Source organism: Alosa alosa, chromosome 16 (genome assembly GCF_017589495.1).
Source record: "Alosa alosa isolate M-15738 ecotype Scorff River chromosome 16, AALO_Geno_1.1, whole genome shotgun sequence".
Lineage (NCBI taxonomy): Eukaryota > Metazoa > Chordata > Actinopteri > Clupeiformes > Clupeidae > Alosa > Alosa alosa.
The window spans coordinates 7,220,288-7,245,532 of NC_063204.1; the positions used below are offsets into that span (position 1 = coordinate 7,220,288).

At 44.8% G+C, this 25,245-nt stretch overlaps 1 protein-coding gene across 1 annotated transcript in view; it reads right to left on the reverse strand.

The window, feature by feature from the left end:
- ube3c (ubiquitin protein ligase E3C) overlaps nucleotides 1–25,245 on the reverse strand; it is a 37,565-nt gene that overhangs the window by 9,960 nt on the left and 2,360 nt on the right. The window contains exons 5-19 of the mRNA XM_048266432.1: nucleotides 24,914–25,060; nucleotides 23,269–23,384; nucleotides 22,899–23,056; nucleotides 22,591–22,744; nucleotides 20,400–20,620; nucleotides 20,085–20,236; nucleotides 19,462–19,649; nucleotides 14,416–14,502; nucleotides 14,092–14,273; nucleotides 13,526–13,761; nucleotides 10,813–10,917; nucleotides 10,105–10,192; nucleotides 7,642–7,739; nucleotides 6,699–6,831; nucleotides 3,215–3,462 (exon numbers count right to left, since the gene is read on the reverse strand). Of these exons, the coding sequence (XP_048122389.1) occupies nucleotides 3,215–3,462; nucleotides 6,699–6,831; nucleotides 7,642–7,739; nucleotides 10,105–10,192; nucleotides 10,813–10,917; nucleotides 13,526–13,761; nucleotides 14,092–14,273; nucleotides 14,416–14,502; nucleotides 19,462–19,649; nucleotides 20,085–20,236; nucleotides 20,400–20,620; nucleotides 22,591–22,744; nucleotides 22,899–23,056; nucleotides 23,269–23,384; nucleotides 24,914–25,060 (2,313 nt within the window). The remainder of the gene's footprint in view (nucleotides 1–3,214; nucleotides 3,463–6,698; nucleotides 6,832–7,641; nucleotides 7,740–10,104; nucleotides 10,193–10,812; nucleotides 10,918–13,525; nucleotides 13,762–14,091; nucleotides 14,274–14,415; nucleotides 14,503–19,461; nucleotides 19,650–20,084; nucleotides 20,237–20,399; nucleotides 20,621–22,590; nucleotides 22,745–22,898; nucleotides 23,057–23,268; nucleotides 23,385–24,913; nucleotides 25,061–25,245) is intronic.

Sequence of the window (25,245 nt, forward strand, 5' to 3'; positions counted from 1 at the left end):
AAAGACACCGAGAGGACAGCGCAAAAGAGAGAAAAAAATAGAGCTGGACCAGCGAGAGTTTAAAGGAAACAGAAACAGCCAGGGGGGTGGGAGGGACAGAAGAGGAGAGGAGCGAGTGTGACTACACAGCCCACGAGTCGCGTCGTCTCCTGTTTGGTTTTTTTGGAGGATAGAAATATGGCATATACTGACATCCATCAGACCATTTTTGAAAATGATGGCATAAAAGCAATCAATACACATTAACAAACAATGAGTCACCACTATGAGCCTGAGAGACTGTGACATCGATAAACTAGTGACCGTAAAGCAAAAGTCAAGTGACAAGTCTCCTTAAGTACTACTGCCGTTTCATTGCATCGAGGACAAATAATAACAATTAGCCATTTTGGTTTCTGGCCTCAACACTAGAAACTAATCACTCCAGTTTTACAAAAGCAGCATTGTGTCTGACACACACACACACAGAGACCACAAAGCATCACACTCAAACCTGACTAATACATTACCTCTGTGACAATTACTTCCTTATTGAGCCGTAAGAATTCATATTCTGTGATAACTGTGTGTCCTTGCATGTGTGTGCTACTGTGCGTCAGTCTCATTCAAATGTGACACCACCACTCCACACTGCACTGATGATGCAACTCTAATCTATATCCGTTCCCTTTATAACGGCGCTAAACAAATATCAATACAGTTCCCCACTCACTCTGCCACTTTGGACTGTATTTATGGAGAGAGAGAGGGGGTTAATTGAAAGTCAAATTCAAATTAATTTCCTCACCTTAATTGCCACGGCCATTAGTACAGAAAGGGCTGGGAGAGAATGGGGGGTGGGGCGGGGAGTAAGCCTGCTGACTGGCCATTTCTCATCAGAGAAGATTTCGGCATGTCCAGTAGAAGAAAAGGGGGCTGTGCTTACAGATCTGTGTTAAGAGGACTGAATAGCCTGTGTGTGTGTGTGTGTGTATGATACGGAGATGCTCCTGACTGTAAAACAGATCAAAACTCCATTACCAGGGTGGCCAGGGCTGCTTATTTATGTGATGCCCCTCCTCGCGGCCCACTCAGCCCGACTGATTTAGCGGCAGACGCACCGGACTGCTACACAAACACCGGACTGGAATCATCGGCTAATGGAGCCTTCAGATGGGGGGGGGGGGGGTTTGGAGTAGCGGAGAGTGGGGGTGGCTGTCATGAGCTAATTCCTGCCCCCCCACCTCCCTCTTAATCACCATCTGTCCCCTTCCTCATCTATCTGGCCATCATCGGGGCACTTTCCTCCGCATCTCAACATACAATCGCATGGTGTGCCCCGCGCGTTCGGAACCATTTAAAAACATTACAGGTTAATAAGTAGCATGCTGGCTGGCAGGGAGGAGGCCGCTGGGCTAAGCGAGAGGACAGATCGCTGTCTGGGTTAATGGGGCCAAGAGCCCCTGGCAGGTAAGCCTCGGCCTCCACGACCGAAATGACCACGCATGATTCTGAGCAAACATCCTCCCATCATCATGGTTTGCTTATTTTGCCTATGCGTCTATTTTAATAACACCTTATAATTTGTTTTCATTCACTGAACTCACCAGCATAAAAACATTCCTGGTCATCATTCATGATCTCTTGGTGTTTTCTAAGACAAAACTATGTTAACATTATACATTAATTGTGTTGACTACTTAATGCTTGATAGCAAAAATATGCCAGACATACCAGCTTACTGTGACAAGGGGCATATATCAGACGGACCAGACTGAGCACAGCCACTGAACCTGAACTCTGACCCCTGACCTCCCCCATCAATCCAGAGAGGGGTCACATCAATAACCTAGTAACACACTCTTACCACTAGGCGGCAAAGGAGAACCCAAAGTACAATAGTTCAAACTGTGTGTGTGTGTGTGTGTGTGTGTGTGTGTGTGTGTGTGTGTGTGTGTGTGTGTGTGTGTGTGTGTGTGTGTGTGTGTGTTTGCATGCTCAATGATATTCCGTAGGATGGTAAACTTACAATATGTCAATGTTATCACCTGATCATTAGTGAATGCTACTGGTTTGTACAAAACCTTTCCAACTGACCAGCTCCAGTTCCCATGGAAAACCAACCACACAAGAACACCAAACTAAGTTCATATCCACAAGGCCCCATGAATAATACATTTCCCATTGAAGGCAATGGCAATGTTCCAGTCAATTGCTTTTATATTGCAATAATATTGAGCTGTAATAATGTTCATTAAACACTGACCAGTGCCTTATCGTCGCTATCGCTTGTATACCATGCCGTTCTAATGACATTTCAATGTGGTCAGAGTAAAAGGTGTGCCATGCAAGGCCAGTGATTTCATTTCCCCTGCAAACACAGCACCGATACCGAGTTAATATCTGATTACTGCTGAACATTTAAAGAGCAGTAATTACCTCACAGAAAGGGAAGAAAATCACAGGTGTCTCACAACTGTCAACCGTTTGAGTGAATGTATGGAGCTTTTATTTCACTCACGTTTTCTCACATCGACTAATTTCTTTCTATCACTCTCTCATTCACAAAGAGACACAGAGACACACACACACACACACACATTAAGAAGTGGTGTTCTCACAGCTACGTTGTGTATACATGATTAAAACGAACTGGTTTATTTTTCCTCTTCCCTCTCCTGTCCGAGTCATACTCAGCCATATACAAACACAGCTCATTTCACTGGAACAACCTTTGGACCACACTGGATACACTGAAACCCATTTATCCCCACTGGAGACCAATGAGGTGGAAGTAGACTCATCAGACAACACTAACAACTGACACAGCCTGCTCATCACCACTCCCATTATCACACATTCACACACATATTAGACGCAATACAAACACACACACACACACACACACACACACACACACACACACACACACATTAGACGCATACAAACACACACACATTAGACACGTACAAAAACACACACACATACAAACACACACACACACACAATTAGACACATACATACAAACACACACACACACACACACACACACACACACATTAGACACATACATACAAACACACACACACACACACACACACACACTAGGGTTCAGGTAACCAGAGGACAAAGCAACACTATATCCATAATATTTGTGTCAAAACAAATGAACAAGCTGATTAACTGTATGGACAGTGCTGGTGGGGGGGGGCTGGAGCAGATGGTTGAGGGTTACCTTCCCCAGGATCCTGCCCAGGAAGTAGTAGTGGCGGGTGAAGGAGTCGCCCACCAGCATGTCTGCGCTGGGGCTTGGGTAGAGGAGGCCCTCGTTGGTGGTCTTGAAGAAGCCCTGGTTGGGGTTGAAGCCTGTTTTCAGCAGCTCGTTCAGGAACTCGCGGAAGATTCCGCCGCCGTCGATCCCGGCCTCGTCCAAGCCGTGGGCGTTTAACAGGTGCACCCGGATGCGCTTCTTCAGGTCGGGCTCTGCAGAACAGAGGAATGACAGATGTTCGGTAAAATACGCGGAGAGGATATCTGAGAGCTAGATAACTCTCTTTACTCACATTTCAATCTTTTTGTGCCATGTATTAATATGCTATTCACGTCCATTCAACTGCAACAGCCAACCATGTCTGAGAGTAGTCTAAGGACTGCATTATCACCAGCAGGTGCATGGGTTGCTTTTAAAATGCATCACTGCATTTGCCACATTGAAGCTCAGCGTTAATACACATTATCTTCCAGATTGAATGGGCTCTGAACCAACATTTTATTTTTTCCCGTAAAACTAATCAGATCCATTCAAGAAAACAATGAGCAAAGAAAGTGTGGATCTTATTGTATGGTTTACGATAAAAATGTTTATGATAAAAATCACGGGGTACAACAACTGATCTCAACTTAGTTGATCAATTCTGAGGGTTATTTTAGGGTGTTTATGAAGACCCATGAGACTGGTTCAGGGGGAAAATCTGAGCATTTATGTATATGTGTGTATATGTGTGTATGTGTGTATATGTGTGTGTGTTGTATGGCTGTGTATGCATGCATAAGGCTGGGGGATATTCAAATGAAAAAAGGTCATCTTTCAGCATTATTAATCTCTACTCATAAATCACATCTCCAATAACTCACAGCGACAGCCCCTCACACACACACACCAACCCTGCTTCCTCTTCTGTGGCAGCTTCAGCCGTTCCTTTTAATCCCATCACCAGGCAGCCATACCCTTTCACTGTTTTACCTAAATTACTACACCGTAAAAAGGGCGCTTGACTTAAAAGAATTGATCTCTGGCCTTTTATACGTTCCATTACGGCTGGAATACGATCTGCGGATCCATGCTTTGGCAAGTCATAACAGCCCCATATCAAACATCTCTCGGCTCCATTTCCAATTAAACCTCCAGCAATCAGAAGCCACATGAGTGAAAAAAAAACCCTTAAATGCTCTATGTGAGGAGGAGAAGTGTGATGTGTGTGTATATGTGTGTGTGTGAGTGTGTGTGTGTGTGTGTGTGTGTGTGTGTGTGTGTGTGTGTGTATGATGTGTGTGTGAGAGTGTGTGTGTGTGTGTGTGTGTGTGTGAGTGTGTGTGTGTGTGTGTGTGTGTGTGTGTGTGTGTGAGTGTGTGTGTGAGTGTGTGTGTGTGAGTGGAGTGTGTGTGTGTGTGTGTGTGTGTGTGTGTGTGTGTGTGTGTGTGTGACCCACTCCCCCGCTCGCCCCTTGCTCCCTCCTACAAGCACAGGTCGGTCTTCTGATGGTGCATCACACCACGGGGGGCCTTCAATCTGTCTAATAACATTTGAATGCATTTGCATTTCGCCCACTGTCCTTTACGCATTAGTCTATCACACACCTTAAATAACATCGGTCGGCACCTTCTTTGACAGCACTTAAAGGGTCCTACGTGAAGGCACTTCAATATTATCTGATACCATCCCTTAAGTTGTTACAGTACATATGCACAATAAACAGAGATGGTGTGAGATTGTGATGCACCTAAACACTTGTGACCTTGCCTGTGGGTGGGGGTCGGTAGATAGTATAGCCACATATTTGACAATGTTTGTGCATGTCTATAAATTATACATGCAAACACGTCGGCAGGTTGGCATAATGTGATTGTGGCATTCATCTAGGTGTCTGAAAGAAAATCCATCCATGTGTGTTGAGCAATGGTAGACAATAGAATGATGATTTTTGGAAATTCTTTGCTTAAAAAAAAAAAAAAGCAAATTTTTGGAGTCTGTCATATACAGTAATTAAGGCTACTGCATTAATGCACTTAAGAAATTGATGTTGCCAAAAGATAAAAACAGTTCTGCTTTTTACTTGGTTGGGCTTACAGGTGATGACCAGGACTCAGCAAATGTATATGTTAACACAAAAAGAAGACTTGCTGGGGGGGGGGAAAACACTATGTCCTTTGTTGAAAGCACTGAATTTTCCATGTGTATGAAATGTGCTATATAAATAAACTTGACTTGAATAGACCTTTTAACAATAACATTAAAATATTGTCCATGTCATCCACACTTAACCATTGCTGACCAAGCACCGTACACTATGCAAGATTTTCACCTTTATATAACCTTTACAAAGCCAATGTGATGGTAAACAAACTTGTAATAGGCAAATCAGTCACCTAGCATAGCTATACAGCATAGATGCCACGCGTTTTTTAGTCTAAAACATTTTTGTCACTTACAGCAAACATCACCTCACCATCCACTAACTGCCTGTGTCCTGAAACGGCAACAAAAACAACCTGGGCAAACATAGCCCATAAAACCATAACAAACTGTTCCAGCAAATCACAGACGAGATGCTCGTTTAGGAGAGTTTCAACTGCACAGGAGGAGGAAGTAGCGAGCTATCTCTCTGTTTTGTTTGAATGTCAACAGAAGTGACTTTACCCAGAATCGCTTAGAGCACCTTTAACTCATTGAGTGCCAAAAACGTAATATTACGTTTTTTGTAATATTACGTTTTTCCTTCTAATGCGTTGAGTGCCAAAAACGTAATATTACGTTTTTAGCTTTTTTTTTTTTATTACAAACTAGACACTCTAACACACCTTATATGTGATTTTGGGAACTCTGTGATGAATGGAAATGAAATATATGACGATCGAAAACTCATGAAAACGCACAATCTGGACATTTTATCTGGACATCGGTTGCCGCTTTGGGTCAAATCAGTGACGCCTGCACGTCAGCTCAAAACCAGGCCATTTTCGTGGGTCTATCACTAGGTGGCAGTTTCGCCAGGTCTCGCTGATCACTTCCCGGAAAGTTAACAGGCAACACTTCATATTTCATGAAAGACGTTATATCTCCATTTCTAGAAAAAAACTGCTATTTTGATGAAAACTAGCCACTGTTTAGCTTGGGATTTCTCAGGAACAGAGGCTTGTAGAAATACACGGTTTGCACCCACTGAGAGCTTAAAGTCTCACCTTTTAAACGAGCCATTGTATGTGTTCATAGCTATAACACAGAATATGCTGTGGCTGTACAAAAATCATCAACAATGGTCTAGATTGCTGGCACTCTAGGACAAAGCTTCCGAAAACAGCTTGGCATTCAATGAGTTAATCAATGCAAATTGATGCTTCAGTTTTTCAGGAAATAAGTTTTCTTTGTAAAATGATGCACTCGTGCAACCCCTAGTGTGTGTGTGTGTGTGTGTGTGTGTGTGTGTGATATGTCAGCTGACCGTTCTCTGGGGACAGTTTGTCATAGGCATCCTCGTAGATATAGTTCCTGCGGATGGTGATGCTGATGCCGTCCAGGAAAGGTCCGTCCCCCTGCACGTCCCGCTTGTCTGCGTAGATGAGACGCTGGAAGATCTGCCAAACACATACACACAAACACACACACACACAGACACACACACAGACACACACACAGACACACACACACGGACACACACACACAGACACACACACACAGACACACACACACACACACACACACACACAGACACAGACACACACAAGATTCTCATATTGTAGAGTCATCATGTTACTGTAATGTCTCTGACTGAATTTATGCGACAGGTATCCAAAGTAACCCCTGTAACCTTGTGCAACCTTATGTTTTAATAATAAAATTAAAAAAAAACAGCTGTATGTGATGAGTAAATTAAAGAGCATGACAGAAAAAAGAAAGACAAGAAGCTAATGAATGTGAACCTCCCTTACAACATTAGCCCAGATGTAAAAAAACTTACTCTGGCTTGTGACCTAGAGCAGGCACTATAAACACAAAGCCTTTACAACGGGGGCCAAGCACTGATCAATGCTCTGGATGGCTTCTAATCATACCATTCATTACAATGGCAGTGTAGTATTGATGGAGCCCCGAGTCCAACCAGCCGATGAGAGCTAACGCTAACTGAAGCAAACAGATTATGTTCCACTGATGATTCCCAACTCGAAACGGCACTCTTAAAAGCGAAACGGCACTCTTAAAATAGTGCACTGCTCTACATATTTCTGATTTATAGTGTAAGCAATGGTGTATTGCAATGGTTATTGTATCAAAATAGGCACACTAAATATTCAAATACACTGGAAATCCTGGAGTAATCAGGAGAGCTGATTATGTGTTGTTGATGGTAACCTCTGGTGTGTACAGTGATGGAGAAGAGTGTTTACCTTGACTCTCTCCTCAAAGGGCACCACGAATGGGAGTTCCGTGAGGATGGCCAGGTGCCGCTCCTCCGACACGGACAGCTGAGGAGGTTCCAGCCCCACTGAAGAAAGAGAGAGAGAAAGAGAGAAAGAGAGAGAGATACATCAAGATGACCATCCTTCAATCACTCCATCCCCACATCCATCTGTTTTTGTCTATTCCACATGCCCTCTATACGTCTATACAGCTTTTCATCCATGCAGTGATCCATCCATCCATCCATCCATCCATCTTCATATATTTGTGTCTGGTAAGTTGATCTGTCTCCATCTATCTATCCATTCAACCAACTCTGGATCCATTCATCCATCTATCCATCCTTCTCTTCTTCCATCAGTCTCCTGTGAAACGGCCAAATTTGGAAAATATCCTACATCTGAAGACTGTCCTTGACTAGTACAGGCTTGTAATTCATCCATCTGCCAGACCTCACCCTTTGTTCCAATCTATTTATCGACTCTGTGATCACACTCATAATCCCTCATACACATTTTTCATCAACCCATTTCAAAACATCTACATTTGAAACATCTCGTTCTAAAGGACTGTTAGCTGAGTTTAAAAAATCTTCATAGAGGAGAAACATCTCTGTTCATTAGACCTCAGCAGATACCCAAACACTACTAGTAGCCCTGCGTACTATACTACAAATGCAACAAAGCCAGAATCATTTATCCTCCACTGTGCGTGTGTGTGTATGTGTATGTATGTGTGTGTGTGTGGCAACCCCATTAAAGAGTGCTCAATCCTTCCCCCCCCTGCTGGCTAACACATACTTTTAATTAACTGGACTGTGAGATGCCCATCCACCTGCTCGACAATCTCCATTACGGGGACGTTTGTTTTGTATTAGAGTAGGGCTTCTGATCGTTTAGACCTTACACACACACACACACACACACACACACACACACACGGCGACACACACACACACACACACACACACACGTAGGGGGGAGGATAAAGAGCCAGACCAGCAGAGTTTAAAGCATCACTCCCCTCCCCTTCCCTCTCCTCTCCTCTAAACCCCCACCACCCCCATCCCCAAGCACGGTGTAATCATTCTGCTCAATTAGTCAATCCTACTCTTGCTCAATCCCCTCCCACCACCAGCACCACCACCACCACCGCCCCATCAAGTCTTCATTGCAGAAGAAAAAATATGGGCCCCGTGGTGGTCAATACGGCCATCATCTATCACCAGTTTGTGTGCATCCCCCCCACACACACACACCATCACCACACACACACACCACACACACATAAACACAAACCCCCCAAGTCCATTTAGGGAAATGAAAGGAGGGTCCAGGGCAAACAGGCGGGTGGGCAGATGGGGCCAGGCCTTTTCAGGCTAATTGGATGGGTGGTGCACGTGAGCTTGAGTGGGCATTAGGCTGATCGGACACACATTGTTATCCGCTTGTTTTCACACCAGGCTGGCCCGAGTGGGTGCCTGCCTGCACGGCACTGCGCTGCACTGTGTCCAGACCGCCTCGCCAACGCTACGCAGCTCTGTCTCTCTCTTCCCCACTCACACCCACTCATGCTCCTCTCCCTCCGTCTTTATACATTCCACAAACAACACATTTAGACTCAACCTGAATTGCCTCAGAATTAGCCTTTCTTTTTCATCCCTCAGCCTTACTCTCTCTCTCTCTCTCTCTCTATTTCTACGAGGTCTTTAAAAGTGAGGGATTAGGAGAGCACCGACAGTGACGCAGGCATGTAAGCCTTTCTCGTGAGGCGACTCGGGCCAAACCCACAGCGTCGCGCTAAAAGTGTGTGAGGTGACCGCCCTGATGAGTGACAGCCGGCTGCTCCCAGGCTCCAGCGTTTGGAGCGGAGGCTCGATGGCCGCTCGCACAGTGACACCACCCAACACAGCGGTGCGACTTCCTGCTTGCGGACAGCAACAACAACAGACAATCAAGCGCCGTGACTGCCAAGAATGCCATTATTAGCTGCTCACAATGCCAGCATACCTCACGGACAGGCGCAAATTGAGTGGAGCTGTCACTACTTGATCTTGGCAGATACCACTGCTGTGAGATCTGGGCAGCAAGATGCTCGACCGATAAGGTCAATGACATATCGAAGGATGACCTGTGTAACCTCACCATGATATTTCTTCACAAATATTTAACTATAACTATACTATAACTGTTTCTTGATTTAGCCTGAGTGATGGTAAATTTTCCGAATAAGTGTAATATGTTTCACAGGATTATGGTTGCAAAACATACAGCTCTTTGTTGATATTGCTGAAATTTTTCTCAGTAAGACACAAAAAATATCTAAAATTTTCCAAGATTGAGAAACACACACTGTTGTGATGTGCTCAGAGGCAAAAATAAACACACGCTTAATATTAATCATCTAATCGGAGCTCGAGTCTCAGGGATGCGGTCACTGCCGTGTCTTACCATCGAGGGTGGACTGCAGGGGTCCGATGCGGCCCATCCTCCTGATCCTCCACATGTGCCGTGCTGAAGGGACATAGAGCTGAGTGACCTAAATAAAAACAAGAATACATAATATCTCAGTACAGAACACAAACCAATGACGTCTAATGGCCACCTTACACCAAACTTTGACAAGATTTGGGAAAGATTCTTGAAAGATTGTAGTCTTTTAACTAATGCCCCCCATTCAAGCTTTACTCAAGACTCCAATCTTTCAAGAATCTTTCCCAAATCTTGTCAAAGTTGTTTGGTGTAAGGAGGCTATTAGCATAGGTCATTTAGGAGCTCAAATCATTGACAATGACATGGTTGGGAGAATCAGTCCCAAAATGCAGGCCACAAAAGAAATAATTTTTAAAACTGTACTCAATTAAAGTACATGTGTGAGCATTGTAGGTTACTGAACTACTGGATTTCAAATAAATTAGCAGGTTCATGAAAAGAACTCAGATGCTTTTCTGTGGATTCATTTACACTTTCCCAAAGGATACAAAAGCAGGACCAGGGTCCCTATGGCCTGGTCAACATGCATTTGTTTTTAGATACCATATCAAACTGGAAATGCCAAACATCTTGACTTAACATTTGTTCAGATAAAATTAAAAAAAATAAAAATCAGAGGTGAGCGTGACAACTGAGATAAACATCAGAAGTAAGCGTGACAGCTACCTTATCAGCACTAATGTTGACCTCCTGAGAGAGCCAGTGCCCTCGGGGACAGAAAGGCCGCCTGATGTCCCGTGCCTTCACCATCTTCACCAAGTTTGTGATCACCTGAAACAAATAAAAACATACGACACCAAAATGTATTATATCAAAATATATCAACTCCAGCGGACACAGCACATACACAGTATGTAGCAAAATAAACAGATATGTTCTCTTTCAACTCCAGAGGCCTGACAGATAGGTATCTCATCTGTGAGCTAAGGATTCCACCTAATCAAGACAGTAATTCTAAGACAGCGCCTTTTACAGAGGGATGTTCGATTTTGGCAGAGGATCTTTGTTTAATCGACGCTTAAATAAAAGGATGTTTATGTGAGGGGGCACAAAATGGCTTGCATCTCTTCTTTCTTGGCGGGAGCCAATCTCCCGCATGACGAGCGGCCCAGCCATTTGTGGGCAGCGCAGGGGGAGATAAACGAGTCATCTGTGGACATTAAGCGCTGTTAATTAAGCAGCAGACTGCTGACATCAGGGCCCGAGTCTCCCAAGAAGAGTAAGTGCCGCTGCGCATCGCCCCCGACACACGCGAAGCAAACTCTCAGCCTCCACAGCAGCGACCGGGCGACAGAGAATAGTGCACGGAAACTGGCCACAATCTCGCCACAAACTCCATTTTAACTCCGTAGTTCAGTCTGATTTAACTAACAAACCTAGTCAAGATATATACAGGAGCTGACACAAATGCTGATTCTACTTGCGGTACATGCATTTCGGACACAGAGATATTTATAAACTGAGTAACAAAGAAAGAAGGGAAATATTGAGTTTGTCATTTCTAAAGGACGCCATTAATCCCCTTGCTCACAAAGTCGGCAATAACGGCGAGTGCAAAACGCTGTAACGCACGCCATGCGACTCGTCCCGAGTTACCCCCCACCACTGACTCCAAGAATGAATAAGTATGAGCTAATTAGACCTGTCGGGCTTAAGTGCACACCGTAATAGGCCTCTCCCCAAACTCTCGACCAGTGACATCCCTTCTCCAAACACGGGCCAGCCCGCAAGTTCCATTAGCAATATTAATACAAGCTTAGTTGATCATTTTCATTCAATTAACTTCTTTCAATTAAATAGATAGCTTGACAATGGAAGTGATAAAAGATCCGGAGGGACGTCTGATGACTCCAGGCGGACATTAGCGTGTTAGGGGTCAGCGCCGCCCAGGCCGACTGTAAATCCAGCGTTCAATTTGGGAAATGCGTTTCTGCTGCTCCTACCTCTTTAACGGCCACTTTCAGCTGACAGGAGGCCCTGCACCACTGACATCGCTTAGGAAGATTCCTTTTCTTTTTCCGCTCTCTCTCCCTCGCTCTTTATCGGACTCCTTATTCCTTTTCTTTTTCCGCTCTCTCTCTCGCTCTTTATCGGACTCCTTATTCCTTTTCTTTTTCCGCTCTCTCTCTCGCTCTTTATCGGACTCCTTATTCCTTTTATTCCTTTTATCGGGACTCCTTATTCCTTTCCTCGCTCTTTAGCTTTATCGGACTCCTTATTCCTTTTCTTTTTCCGCTCTCTCTCTCGCTCTTTATCGGACTCCTTATTCCTTTTCTTTTTCCGCTCTCTTCCTTTTCTTGTGGTCTTTTACCCTCTACCTTTTTTGCTTGTTCCCTCTATTCTTCTCTTCAACGTGCTCATATTTTCTCCTATTTACATTTTTTCCCTCTTTTTCTCTCAAAGCACACAAAGGTGGGTATGACCGAACTGAGTAGGAAAGAGTAACAGAGAAAACTCCTGAAGACACGAACGAAAAGGGCGGGTAAACACGTGTAACAAAAGAATGCCTGTCAAATGGAAAACAATTACTGGGTTGTCAAGAGGCAAAAGGATGATAAAACTAATGTGTGCAAATTACTCAGCAGTCATCAGAGTCGGAAGTCTATTAATATGCTGTAATTTGTGCGTGTGGGTGTGTCTTTTTGAGGGAGAGAGAGAGTGTGTGTGTGTGTGTGTGTGTGTGTGTGTGTGTGTGTGTGTGTGTGTGTGTGTATGAGAGAGAGAGAGAGAGAGAGAGAGAGAGAAAGAGGTGTTGTGTGCTATCAGTGTTGTTCACTAAAGTCATTATGAGCTAAGCATGTGGAAAAAGTCCTGATAAAGTCATTACTTAACAAGATTAAACCAGTGATTACCAACAGATTATAAAGCTTTATCAAACCTTATGGTTTGGGAGGGAAGAAACATTAAGATAGCAACTGATCCAACAGTTACTGCATAAGAGTGAACACTAGATTTCAATGTTGATCTTTGCCAAATTAATTAATTCAATCATTTTGAAACATGGACTCCTAAAAGGTGTATTAAACAGACTGAACCACACTGAACATATTCAAAATGGATGGACATCCTCTCATCAACGTAACTGATTCCAAGTCAACTCTGTCCAATCAGAGCTGTGATTAGATCCTAAAATTCCTATTTGAACTGATCACACACAGACATACTGGCTACTGGAAAACTAAATAGCAGACTTTACTGACTATGAGCTAGCATGTTAAACATATACTGTGTTATTTTATGTCAGTTCATTGTCATTGTCAGAACACAACATTATGTATTGTGCTATTTTATACCAGTTCACCGTCAGCCGTTTTAGCCATTAGATGTTCAGTACCCATTATGTCCGTGTGTGACTAGGTCACAACCTCAGGTCACCCACCTTGAAGAGCTGCACCCAGCGCTTCTGCTGGGCCTGGATGCGCTGCTGAACAGCGGCGTTGGTGGTGACCCCTACGCTGCGGAAGGCCGCCACGTACTCCTCGCGATGCTCGCTCTTAGTCTCGGGGTAGGCCAGCTTGATGATGCCCAGGCCGGCGTCCCGCATGCATCGCGACAGGGACACCAGCTCAGTCAGGGAGAAGGGCATCATAGAGGACGACGGGCTCTGCCCTGAGTCTGGGAGAGACACAGCACGGAGGGGTCAGTGGAGGAGATGTGGGAAAGGCGAGAAACCAATGTGGTTGGGAATATTGCTCTGAGGAAATATCTTAAATGATGTAAATAGAGAGAGATATTTTTAGGTTTTCAGAGGCTATGAAGAACATGTTGGAGTAGATGTTAGTATACTGCCTACAGTTGCACAGAATTCCACGCGTTTGCTACACGTTTGAGTGTTACGCAATTGATGCTACGACCATCTTTCGTTTGAGCGGTGCGATGAGTGAACAAGTGTATGTGTACCATGTTGCTAAAGACTGAGAATGCATTTTCATAGTTGTAACATACTGTTGTACACATCATCTTCAGAACCTGGAAGGGAGGAGCCAAAGAACTCTGAGTCATGCACAGAGATGAGGGCGTGACTGAAGAGCGAGCTGAAGAGATAAAAGAGGGGGATGATGCGGTTGGAGTCCTCCAGCGACATGGGGGAACCGCGAGACAACACCTGCAGCAGAGGAACCATGGAGCTGCAGGAACAAGGAGAGCAGGAGAAGAAGATGGGGGGGACGAAATGGTGAACACACTAACATCGCATGTTATGCTCTTACTAAAGATGTCAGATGTCTTACTAAAGAGAAGTTCATATCGGTGAGGGTATGTTAAGCTCACCCCGTGATCATTGTGGTGGTCATGGAGGTGATCAAGTGCCAGAGATGTCTGAGGAACCGGGCGTTGAAGGCCAAACTGTACAGTAGCCTACAGAGGACAAAAAAGGTAAAAGATGTCAATGCAGCACAGAAGCAAAATACAGAACACAAAAAAAACAAATCCATGTCAGCACATTTGTTCATTTTATTCCACCATACGTCAATCGGAATCACGGCGTACAGCCCAGAATGCCTTGGTGTACTCTTTACAATCTTTTACCACAAAAGACACATGAAGAAGATGTAACAGAGTGATGATCCATGGGTCGCTGATCCCCCTTTCCCTCCAACTCTCCCTCTCTCTGTCCATTTCTCCGTCATTCACTCTCCATCTCTTCCTCTCTCTCTGTCCATTTCTCCTTCTACTCCTCCATCACCCTCTCTCCATCCCTCCCTCTCTCTGGGCACTGACTGTGCGCCTCTGTCCATTTCTCCTTCTACCCCTCCGTCTCCCTCTCGGTCTCTCCCTCTCTCTGGGCACTGTCCGTGCTTGGCGAGGGGAGATTAAATGAGCCATTAAGCTTTATTTAGGTGAGGCACCCTCCATTAGTAAACTAGCGGCCTGGCCCATGGCTCGTAAACAGACGTTGGCTTCCTGAGAGGGGCTGCCCATTTCACTTAATGGCCACAGAAGCAGGACAATGGGGGCCTGAAGTAGAGGACTGGCGCGCGCACACACACACACACACAGATCCCAGCTCAGGATTGCATGCTTCCACATACCTACACAGCATTACACACTCTCAGAAGAGTTGAATAGGGGGGTGTGTGTGTGTGAGAGAGACAGACAGTGTATTAAAAGGTGTGTGGGACAGAGCTAACTATGCCTGAACAACTTTGACACCTACGTGTGAGGACACACACACCTGTGAGTAGTTTATGTGCTAGTCACTCAAACCGCATTCAAACCTGGACATTCCAGTTTTGTCCCCCCCAGCCTGTATACCCAGACTATCCTGCTAATGGCAGGTAGCACCTCCAGAGTAAACAACCTGAAAATAAAATAAAAAAAACAAGATGGAAGCTGTTGAAAAGGACAGAGAAGGGGAAGGTTTTATGACCCTCCAGCATTAGCATCTATAAGTGGCATCTGACCTGGAGAGGCCAGTCTCCTTTCTCTGTAATGAGGGAAATGGATTGTAAGCCTATAGGGAGAGGTGGGGAAACAGAGAAAGGAGGAGAGAAAGAAAGAGAAGGAGGAGAGAAAGAGAGAGGGAGGAGAGAAAGAAAGAGAGGGAGGGATATTGAGATTGAGGGAGGGGGGGGTGAAAAAAAGGGTGGGGACTTCATATCTAATGACTTCTAATGGAGGTGCCTTTATGCAATATGCTGGGCCTCTTAAAAAAAAAAACGTGAAAAGAGAAATAGAATGAGTCCGAGTGTATATAAAAAACACACACAATGATTTTAGGCACCTGTCAGGGGGAGGGAGAGCTGCCAACACCCACCCCCCATCCCCCACCTCTTCTGCCCGGCCTGCTGTTCACACGACAGCCATGAAGGGAGGACAGAGGAGGGGTGCCTATGGTGGGTGAGGTGGGGGGGGTCAGAGTGCTCTTTTGCCTTTAAAGAGCCCCCCGTTTGATTGAAATGGGAAACAAAGCACTAAACCGCTGAGTGACATGGTGATTTACGGCCTGCGAGAACACAAAAGCTCCATTTCAATCATGAGATGAAGTACTAATAAACACCAAACACACACACACACCAACACACACACACACAGGCTGGGGTGGGGGTGGTGAATTAAAATGACCTTGATAAAAGAGCAGTGACCATTTTGTTGAAACGGCGACAGCAGATTGATTCAAATGTGCCTGTGTGAGGAACGAGGAGTGAAGCCGGCGCCCGGCAGCGCACTCAGCACCGGCTGATGGAGCCGTAATGCCGAGGCAAATGGATGACCGACGGAAAGAATGACATGCCGGGAACGCAAACCGGTCGGAAGAGAAGAATAAAAGTTCATCATGTTAAAATAAACAAACAAGTGCAAGCCATTCAGGGCACAATCAAGCCAAACTGAAGTCACTTTCATTTTAAATTTTGACATAAATCTTCCAGTTTTTCTGTTTATGATCACTTCCATTTTAATTTGGACCTTTCCAAGGATTGCCCATTTCTACTCTTGACGCACGAGGTACCAAGGGGAAAGTATGCTTCTACAAACACGGCCTGTCAAATTTAGTGTTCTACACAGTCCACCTGTCCATTCAGGTCTAAAAATACTGGTCTGTACTTCAGTGGGAGAGAAGAGTCCGTAGCAGCAAAAAAAAGTATGGAGACAGACACACCCATGTCTGAGTTGTGTGAAGCCATGTCCGCAGAAGTGTACTTCCTTCCTTACTCTTGCCAGAGCCTACTCAGGAAAGCAGAGACCCTCAAATTCATTCCTCCCTATATATACCCACTATTGTCATATTAGTCAAGTCATTTGTAGATAGACCAAGACCCCAGACCCCAACCCCCCCGCCCCAGTGAGACCTCTGCCAGATGCTGAAGGCGCTGGCGCGTTTGCTCAGGCTGCCTCTCCTGGAGCCGGCAGGAGGTTTCCTGGGAGCCCTTTGAAGAGGAGGCCTCAGCTGGGTGCCACCTTACTGCCGAGAATCCGGTGGTCCCGGCGGCACTTTTCTCATGTAAACTACACCCTCATGGTGCACTGGAGATCAGAGAGCCAGGGCCATGCATGGACCTGACTTGGGTCCATCAGTGTGTGTGTGTGTGTGTGTGTGTGTGTGTGTGTGTGTGTGTGTGTGTGTGTGTGTGTGTGTGTGTGTGTTTGAAAGTGTGGGCAGTTACTCCACTGTTTAAGTCAGGGGCAAACACTTACGGAAAGATTACACACACATCAATTCCCCTTTCACACCACTTCTAAAAAAGAAAACACCAATTATTAAGCTAACATTAAATGCTAGCCAGAAGTGGTAAAAAAAAGCCAAAGACAACCTGTGCTGATCTCCGTTTCACAACTACAGGGAGATCTATTAATTTCACCCATAAATGTAATTTCCTTATACTCATGCTGACAAATATATTTAAATATAATAAGATCCTTACAAATATTTACATGCTCTGAAACCAATGCAAACCAGCCAAAGTATCCAATCTCAATGATCAGCAAAAATACCTATTCTCCGATTCTCAAATGGCATAACACTCACAGATCCACAGAGACCGGAGCCACTAATCTCTCTCTGATATCAGGCCCCATCCCTCAGATTCATATTTATTAAAGGGCCGGTGCTCTTCAACAGGAGGCCTGCGGCACGCAGAGAGGCAGGCGGGCGGGCGGGCAGGGAGGAGGCAGCATTCAGGCCGACCTCTTCTTTAAGCGCTGTAAATCAGGCTAGGCTGTAATTGGCCTCCCCTTCGCCTCTTGTAAAGCTATCCCGTCCACTTCTGCAGGAATTAATCTTGGGCAGTGAGCTAATTATTTTGTACAGATATCCGATAATGATAGAGGGGCGAGGAGCAGGATTTATGGTAAAAGCGTTTCGCTCAGAGGGAGCTGTAAAATAAAAATACCACCAAATAAAAAGGAGGAGAGGAAGAGAGAGAGAGGGAGAGGGGCCGAGAGGAGGAGAGGAGAGAAATATATAGGGGGGGTGGTTTGGTAAGCAAAAATAACATTTAATAAAAGTTTGGGGATGTGTTTTTAGGGATATCATCGGAGACGAGCTCGGTGGAGGGGGTCAGCAATGGAGCTGCCCCTAACCATCATTTCTTGGGTCAAAGGTGAAAAAATGGCAATGACATCACAGGGGTCGTCCTTGATGTAGGTAGAGACTGAAACAGCTTATGTAATCAGGACAGGACAGGACAGGAGTGAGTGCACCCAGTGGACCTAACCAAGGTCAGACTGGATCCTCGCAAAAACCCAAAATACGCCCTCCTGACCTGCCCATATGACCCCTCTGAGCCACTGTGTGTTAGACTGCGATGATAAAATGCCTAAAAGGGGTCTTCTGTATACTCTTATAAATAAGGTCTGTCTGTCCTGTCGGATCATGGGTGACTAAACACAAATCTAGAAAATGTTATCTGAATGGATAAAGAAATCAAACAGAGATTATAATGAACATACACCGTTTATACACAAGCAATATAGTCCTGGAGGGCCAACCCAAGTAAGGGCAAGTAAAGTAAAAGTATATGTAAACCATCTCTCCGTTTTTTATCCTTTCACCCACTTCTCCTCCTTCTCTCTAGTTCTGTCCATCTCTTGGCTCGTTTCAGTGTCATAATACCCAGTCGAGCAGAACTGTGACACCGGCTGTAAAACCCAAGCTGGTTCCATCCCATTACCCCCCCCGCCCCAATATCCTGTTCTAATACAATCAGGCCACAGAGACAGATAATTGCCCTAATTATGGAGAGACAGTTAGTCCTGACATCCACTTCCTGCAGTGGTAGTAAAAGGCGTCAGGTACACAGGAAAGCTAATGTGCTCATCTCATCAGTGATATCATTAGCGCTAGTGCTAATTCAGATGAGTAACTGGGTACTGCTGAAGACTGCAGAGGCCTGATGCTCAGCATGATGCTCCCTTATAAACGGGCCCCAGGCACTTTGACACATTACCTTGCGGAGTTTAAGATGTTTGTCTAAAATCTATTAGGAGTGGGGGATTACATGTTTCCATGCATGAGGGCACACATCCATTTATGAGTTTCAAAATCTATAAGAATGTGACAATATGAATCTGGGTATTTATGCACATGTTTATTGGTCTGTGTAAGATGAACATAATGACTTGAAGACTGGTCATTAGTCATTGCATCCGAGTAATTTTTTATCTTTAGCGGGATTATGACGGGGACAAAAAACATTTTATGTTTACATAGTTAATTTGTAACCTGAATCTCAGCACTATGAAGCTATTACCAGATATATTAGTGTGAGTGTGAGTGTGAGTGTGTGTGTGTGTGTGTGTGTGCGTGTATGTGTGTATGTGCGTGCGTGTGTGTGTGTGTGCGTGTGTATGTGTATGTGTGCGTGTGTGCGTCCTGACCTGACTTTGGGCACCATCATGCGATGCTGCACCATGAGTGTGTGGCAGATGGAGGCCATCATGGTGAACACCTCCTCGCTGGCAGAGTCCCTCCACACCAGCGTCAGGAGCGCATTGGTCTGCAGCTTGGTGTCCAGCTTCAGAATGCACTCCTCCGTGATCAGCTGCACCGAGATCCGACAGTCGTCCTGAGAGTGGAGAGCGAGCGAGAGAGGGGGGGGACCAATCAACCAAATGTTCTTTTTAATGGCAGGAAACAGAGATCCATCTCCAATCAGCAGACCAGCACACAAAAAAAACCTCTAAAGCATCCTAACAACACAAATGATATAAGGACCAACCCAATTTAAATAGACATGCATTAAAAGAGACATGCATTATCTCATGTAGGAGTAAAAAAGAAAGGAAATGTGTGCCTCCATACACCATACATTCCCACAGTGAGGTTCACACAGGGGTGCGTATCAGGGTTGTGCACAATTCGAATAGCAATTCTGCTTCCTGTTTGCTAACTCAATTGAAATGCAAGTGAAATTCATGAATTGAATTGGAATTTAAGAGCCAATTTAAGAGGAATTTTGCACAAGCCTGCTGTGTGTAAGTAAATGTGTAGCGTGTTTTACATGTGCGGAGCGGGAGTGCATGTTGGTCTCCTCCTCGTCCTCAGAGTCACTGGTGACCTCAGCTCTTCTGGTGCTATCAGACACAGGGAGCAGTGGAAGCAGAGTCTGCAGGGCACTCAGGTACAGCAGCAGACCTTCTTCAGATAGACATCCTGCGTGCACGCACACACACACACACACACACACACACTTATGAAGCCATCAAAACCTAGGTCAGTGGATTCTCACACACACAACTTGCATTTCATTATTTTACATTAGTATTCTCTCTCTCCCTCACACACACACAAAGAATAAATCACGTTAGGGCATTACCTAGGTTAGTCTCTCCAACGGAGAGAACAAAGTATAGGAGCCAGGGGGCCTGTGCTTGCATGGTGGCGGAGGAAACTACGGTGGCCCGCAGGGAGGCCAGGAAGGGTTGGAATGGGAAGGCCAGCCGTGGGTCCGACAGTGCGGGGATGAAGAAGTGGAACACCTGCTCAGTAAACGCAACCGAGATGAACTCTTCTGTGAAGGCCGAGAACACATACTGCCTGAGAGGGGAGAACAGAGAGAAGAGAGGGATGAGACAAAACATAGAAGGAAATAGAAGGCTCAGGAGAGTAAAAGGAAGGCAACTATGGACCCTTTCAAGAGAGTTCCATTATCAGCATCATAGTTGGCCCCACAAGACTTCCTTTTTAACATTCCATATGTTATCTTAATGTAGAGGAAGTAGATTGGGGCCCAAATAGAACGTTCAAGCATTGTTTTTGTTTTTATTGATGAAAGGGTCTATACCATCATGAACTCCATGCATTTGGAATTAGTCTCTGGGAACTATTGTATTTGATGCTTATTAATTTTATTTTACTTAACATTATTCTGGGACCACAGACTGATGTACTTGATGCAATCACACACCCAGAGTGAACCTGTGTTTAGATGAGATTTAGGCTCTATGTAAAGATACAATGATGCCTTTCTGAATCATGCTCAGGGCTGGAAAGAAACCAATGCATAAAACTCAAGACCAGCAGGAACCACCGCAGGTCCACATTAATGGAGAGTGCAAAACATATGGGAGGCTGTGAGCAGTGCATCCGTTGATGAATTTGAACACCTGTCCTTGACCATTCAGTTGCGGGCAGCCATGCCATGATAAAGAGACATTTGTGAAACATGTGCTTGTGTAACACGGCATTTCTTCCTCTACCTTAGTCTAATTTGACTATAATATGTGAACGGAAGTAACAAGACAAGTAATTATTGTGTACTTATATAATGGTTGGATGTTGTTAAAAGCCTTTCATTTCCGTCAGGCAAATTAGACTGCATCTTCCCATACACTTTCAAAATAAAATGTAATTCTTTTTAAGCTTACCGTTTCAACAATATCTGAGATATATTGATAGCAGTAATACAGCTTAGCTCCTGCTTCCTTGCTAATACAGAAATATATATAACACCTATTTTTTTCTAATACAGGGAATGTGATATTTATTTTCAAGATAAAACATCTCACAAGTAGGTGAAAAGTGATCGATTGAAAAGAATGTACACCAATTCTTCACAAAATAATCACAAATTATCAGGACGCATGACCACTGTGACGGGATTTCCCCCCTAAAAACAGCATCAGCCAGATGTGCACGATCCCCGACACAAAAACCCTCAAACATGACCAGGAAAAAAACAGACCCTGCACTTGTTCTAAATGAACAGGGGCAGCTCAATCCCCTTTCAGCTACACAAGCCAATCAATAACACGAGCTCAAACACAAGCAAGGGGCCCACATCTGGTGGTCCTCGGGTGTGATAATTGGCCTACGGAGAGAGTGTGTGTGCACAAGGTTCTCGCACCCCGAGCACTGCCTTTCTTCAGCCACGGAACAGAGAAAAGAAAGAACAACAGTGTGTCGTTTGTCATTAGGAATGTTAAGAATGGGGAGCAAACACGGCCTGTTCTCCCCTCCCCGGCCAGAGCAGGGCGTTTATGGCAGGCTGTAAACAGGTAGGGAGAAGCCATTACGGCATCACTGTGGCCTGGAAGGACAAACAGAGCAGGAGGGCCTCTCCATTATGGGCCTTTTAGAGGGTGATTTTTCGGTGCATGCACCAGCGACAAAGGAATTCCTCTGGCCCCCCGAGGACTGACCTCTTAAGAAGCGCTCTGTAATGGGTGACATGGGAGCTGCTGTTGAACACAGAAAACTGCTAGCATACAGATTTAAGTCGTGTTATCTGGTTTGTAAGGAACAGAATGGTATCTTTTCAAGGTTCATGATATGCAGTAGGGTGTGGGTTTCTGTATCTCATGTTCAGTAAAGGGCCTGGAATGCATGGATATGTCTACGACCAGCTGAGGGGCTCGTACATCAAGATGATGTTGTGTCTGAGTGAATGAGTGAACAAGTGAGAAGAGAGAAAGTGTGTGTGTGTGTGTGTGTGTGTGTATTTGTGTGCATTTGTGCGCGTGGGTGTGTGCATTCAGTTGTATGTGTGTATGTGTGTGTGTGTGTACCTGGCATCCGCTGAACAGGAGGTATAGTTAAAGTGCAGAGGCTTGAGTGTGTGCTCCAGCAAAGTGCTGGCCAAGGGGGTTGAGGGGACATCACTGTACTCCAAACTCGACGGCAACTTGTGATTCACCAAAATATAAAGAGACTTGTAGTATCCTGCAGGAGGATAGGTTCAGTAGGAAAGAGAGAGAGAGAGAGAGAGAGAGAGTCACATAGTTGTTGCAGAAGGATAGGTAAACATGGCATTAAAAAAGTAAAAGGACCTTTGATTGATTGATAAAATTAATAATGGTACTTAATGTAATTTTACCTTTTTGAACCATATAGTGCAAAATTTGCTCAATAAGCGCTGTTACACAGTTAGCATCCTGCAGAACAGACACATAGGTTCTTTCTGAGTAGAAGACCTCCAGCATCCTCATGGGCACAGCCACATTCAAACTGTCATCCCTGCACAGCTGCAACAGTCTGCTCCAACCAAACACACAGAGAGAAATGGGTCAGCTTTAAGGTCACCCTGACGATGAACTGCCACATGCATGCATGCATATCCTAGGGCCCTGTTGGTAGAACTAGGCACTAAGAACACTAACAACCACAAGGCATTCTGGACGACAACATCTGTTAAACGAAGCAATCTAAGAACAGATGTACTTGAGAGAGAGTAGTGATGTGTATACCTGCAGCAGTGTCCCAGCATCCTCTTGATCTGAAAGACACACGTTTGCCTCTCTGGACCCCCCAGGAGGCTTACAAACTGGGCGTGGTGCTTCACCAGGTTCTGGCACATCCATATCTGCCATCATAATACAACGTCAACTCCACCTCCACAACACATACAGTACTGTCATGAGGTAAGTACACACAGCCTTTCCCACTGTACAGCCTGCTACTATAAACCATAGATATGTTTGGAATCACATCGGAACAATCTTTATTGTCAAAAGCGCCCCTAAATTACTTGTGAGAGTACTATCTGTCAACAATGAAAAGCAACTGTTTCACATAGAGCCTCAATGACGTGTTCCCTATTTTTTATCTACTACTAAATGTTATTTCTGAGTAGAGACCAGGCCCTGCAACCACTGGTAACCTACATTAAAACTAGAGATGCACCGATTTCTGATTTTTCATAGAGTTTTTGACCAGCTGATACCGATTTTAGTCGATTCCGATTTCATTTCTTCTAACCATTTTACAGCACACACAAATAGTTATTTTCTATCTTTTCTTTAATAGAACATGTTAATATAGAAATGTAATCAACTTATCAATAATGAAATGGCTGTTAAAAAAATGGAACCGGTGAGCAGACAGATTCTTCTTCAAGTCTAACTTCAGCTGCAGTATCTATAATGCTTCCCAGTGTGGGACATTCATTTCACACACTGCTAATATAAATGCACTGTTATGGAACACCCATTTTTTTTTCTTCTCACATCCAATATCCAACTAAAAATATAAGAACAATTTTCATGATACATTTGAACATGCTACCATGGAACATATTTTCATATGCATTGATGCATTTATGGGAGGGCGAGGGAAATGTATGAGTAGGCTATCAGGCAAACACAGGGGAGGAGAAGTGCTAATAGCGATTGGGTGCTTCACCATATGAAAACAGCACACGTATGTTTTGCGGTGAAAAACCAAATTCCGGTTAAATCCCTACATCCAGCCCTGAGTGTTGGCCTGGTTGCTAGCTTCTTCAAACTTTGCAAACTCAGCTGGGTGTTGTTACAATTGCGGCGCGCGAGTGCATTTGACCAGCATAAAATCGGCATGTCTCAGACTGATCGGCCGGTCGCCGGTCATGGCCGATCAAGTGAAAATCGGCCAATTAGCCCATTTCACAAGATGGGGCCGCTGTGTAAATCAACTTCCTGTGGAAGAGCACTGTCCCATAGACAGCAAAAGAAAAGTCCACAGGAAAGACAGAAACAGGAAGACGTTTTACCCTGCCAATTAAGGTTATCATTAACATCAATGAGGCCGGACACCTGGACACTCTGAAATTGGTCTATTCCGGTCACCAGCCGATCTATCGGTGCATCTCTAATTAAAACAGTACATTGTTCGTGTTTCTCTTTGAACACATAAACTGTAATGGGAAGAAACCAACCCAAGCCTTAGCAGCAGAACGAAAAAGACCATACAGTAATATCAGTCTACTTGCCCTCCTATGAAAGAATGAATACAACCACAAGTAAATGTATGTTTATGGAATGAGAACGTGGGCAGATCTGATACACAGAAGAGCCCAATCTTTTGACCATCACAGACAGCCCTCTCAGTTCTAGCTGTGTTATTGTCGGTGCTCACCAGTCTTTGTGTGTCCTCACTCTGCCTGTAGAAAAACAACAGCTGCCGTACGAGGAAGCTGAGGGCAGACGGGTCTGACAGTGGCGGGGCCCCAGCAGACTGAGCCTGGCACATGCAGTGGTCAAACCGCCCCCTCTGGATGGAGTGCTGGACAACATCAAAGCAGGGAGGGGAGAGAGAGAAAACAAGCTGAGGGCATTAGTGGTGGTGGTGACCATACATAGATGTTATTGACGTGTAGGGGGACTAGGGGGTGGAAAATTGATGTTGCTTATTTATTTGTGATTGTAGTAACTTGAATGGCTAGTTCATTGTTCAGTAGTAACAAACAA